Source organism: Electrona antarctica (genome assembly GCF_951216825.1).
Source record: "Electrona antarctica genome assembly, chromosome: 13".
Taxonomy (NCBI): domain Eukaryota; kingdom Metazoa; phylum Chordata; class Actinopteri; order Myctophiformes; family Myctophidae; genus Electrona; species Electrona antarctica.
This window is the reverse complement of record NC_136794.1, coordinates 15,219,963-15,222,448: the sequence shown is the minus strand read 5'-3', so window position 1 is coordinate 15,222,448 and position 2,486 is coordinate 15,219,963. Positions and strand designations below refer to the sequence as shown.

The window sequence follows — 2,486 nt, the reverse complement described above, 5'->3', positions numbered from 1 at the left end:
CCCCCGCAGTGGTGTCCGGTTAGAACTTAAACCAGGATGCTTGGACTTCTGCCTTCTCCCTGAAGCCGACCCTCTATATATTCTCCGACCAGGCTTGTCACGATGACTAAGCCAGTTAGATCTATCCATATATGGTTCTATCCATATATGGTTCTACCATATCTATCGATATCAGCACTAGGTCGGCTCGGGCCCAAATATAGGGATTGTCATACTAAACATGTCATATATCATATAGCCCAACGTCCTAATCAGAGTCTTCGTTACAGTGGGGATTGGTCAGAGTCCGAACCACCTCCCCTTTGTGTTTTTTTTCTGGGAGGTGATGTGTCAGAGTCGTGTCTGTTCTGAGCTCGCCTTGCTGGTGGTGACCGTTGAGAATCAGGTGAATGTTTTCTCCTGACAGGTGACAGATCTCTGCTATGTCCCTTCTGAGCTCTCCCTGAATGTTTGTTTGACCGAGGGGGTGAGGAGCTTTGGTCAGGTTCTTTGCGAGAGCCAGAGCATCGTCCTGGAGGAGACTGGTCTGGAGAGTTGGGACAGCCTCTCCTAGGAGGCGATATGTCCGGCAAATCATGACGTGCCTTCCTGAGCAACGAGGCCTCTGGCGAGTCATGTCCGGTCCTCTTCACCGATGGGGCCTCTGGTGAGTCATGTCTGATCCTGCTCATCGATGAGGCCTCTGGCGAGTCGTGTCTGGTTCTGCTCACCGAGGGAGCCTCTGGCGAGTCATGGCGAGTCCTTACTTTAGTATCAGGCTCAGGAGAATGAGATACCCTCAACTCCTCCTCTTCCTCTGTAGCTTTATCTTCATCAGCTCCCAACACTCTCCACTTGTTGCTGACCCTGAATGACTCCAGCTGCTTCACCTCCTCTGGCCGATCATCAATTACGTCAGCAACCACAGGAGCTTCATCATCTTCCTCCTCCTCAGCGTCCTTGTCCTCCTCGGTAACGATCTGCCTCCAGTCATCATCATCATCCACGATTTTCATTCGCTTTTCAGTAATCTTCTGTCTCTTTTTAGCCGTCTTCTTCGATTTTTTGACATCTTCATCGGCGGATAAATAACGTTTCAGATACTCAGCTTTGGACAACTCTGCTCCTTTGCTGCTGCCCGTAGAAGCCGCCATGCTTTTTACCTACGAGATTGTTGTCGTAAACTACGTGCGGCACTTAGGGCCAAAAAGAACCACGTAGCTCCTTGTGGCTGGTGCCATCATTCTTCATTCAGCATAGAGAGAAGGGTTCTTCATTCAGCATAGAGAGAAGGGTTCTTCATTCAGCATAGAGAGAAGGGTTCTTCATTCAGCATAGAGAGAAGGGTTCTTCATTCAGCATAGAGAGAAGGGTTCTTCATTCAGCATAGAGAGAAGGGTTCTTCATTCAGCATAGAGAGAAGGGTTCTTCTCTTCTTCAGGTAAATATACAGTATCTACGGTATATGCTTCTTGTCCTTTCCCCCCCCATACATACAGACTAACAAACAAACAAGTGCAGGACTTCACACCCAACATACTGTAACACTAACAATACCAGCTCATCGAATGGTTTAACTAAGTGAGAACATTAAAAACAACACAAGACATTCCCGTATATCCTTTTCCCACACACTTGAAACTTTTTCTTCACCATAAAGGCAAACATATCTTGAAACTGACTATAAAAATCAAAAAAGCAAGAAAAAAAGAAAAGTAAAGAAAGAAAAAAGGGAGAAGACAATCCTTCCTTCCTTCCTGTCACTGTGTCTGGTCAGATCTAATCTCCATCATGTACTTGGAGCTCCTGTTCACATTTCAACAGTTTTCAGACCCACGCGCCTGCCCCCATCACCACCACCTGTGCTTTTTAGTTAAGTCCCACTCTGTGGGTTGCATTATGTCATTAGCTTTGCCTTTGACTCCATCACCCTGCACATCTGTTATTTTATCTGGCTCTCTCCATCTCTCTCCTTTCCCTCCCTCCACCCCCCTCATCCATCCCTCTCTCTCTCTCTCTCTCTCTCTCTCTCTCTCTCTCTCAGCATATAGGTGTGGTCCCAGACTGGGTGGATCTATTCCTAGAGGTTATTTTCAAGCAGTGGAGGAAGCAGCCGTTTGGTTGGCTGGCTGGGTCACAGTGTGGCTAAAGGTCCTGTTTACACTGCAAGGCAAGAACCACGCATGCACGCGCACACACGTGCACACACACACACACGCACACGCACACGCACACACACACACACACACACACACACACACACACACACACACACACACACACACACACACACACACACACACACACACACACACACTTGTGCCCTGGGGCCTATCATAACAGCCTAAAATTTCCAAAAATGTCCAAGAATCGTGAGGTCGCAAGGTCTACAAGCTGTGAGCTTGCATAGACTGGCTATTTTCGCCATACAATACGGTCTCACGATAAGGCATACAATAGGGCTTCAGTGGTTAATGTGTATTTGTTTAAAGACAGAACCCTCACAC

At 47.5% G+C, this 2,486-nt stretch overlaps 1 protein-coding gene across 1 annotated transcript in view; it reads right to left on the bottom strand.

The window, feature by feature from the left end:
• LOC306935374 (uncharacterized protein) overlaps positions 1 to 1,214 on the bottom strand; it is a 2,480-nt gene extending 1,266 nt beyond the window's left edge. The window contains exon 1 of the mRNA XM_079518393.1: positions 268 to 1,214. Coding sequence (XP_079374519.1) covers positions 268 to 1,133 — 866 coding nt within the window. The 5' untranslated portion in view covers positions 1,134 to 1,214. The remainder of the gene's footprint in view (positions 1 to 267) is intronic.
• Between the last annotated feature and the right edge of the window lie 1,272 nt (positions 1,215 to 2,486).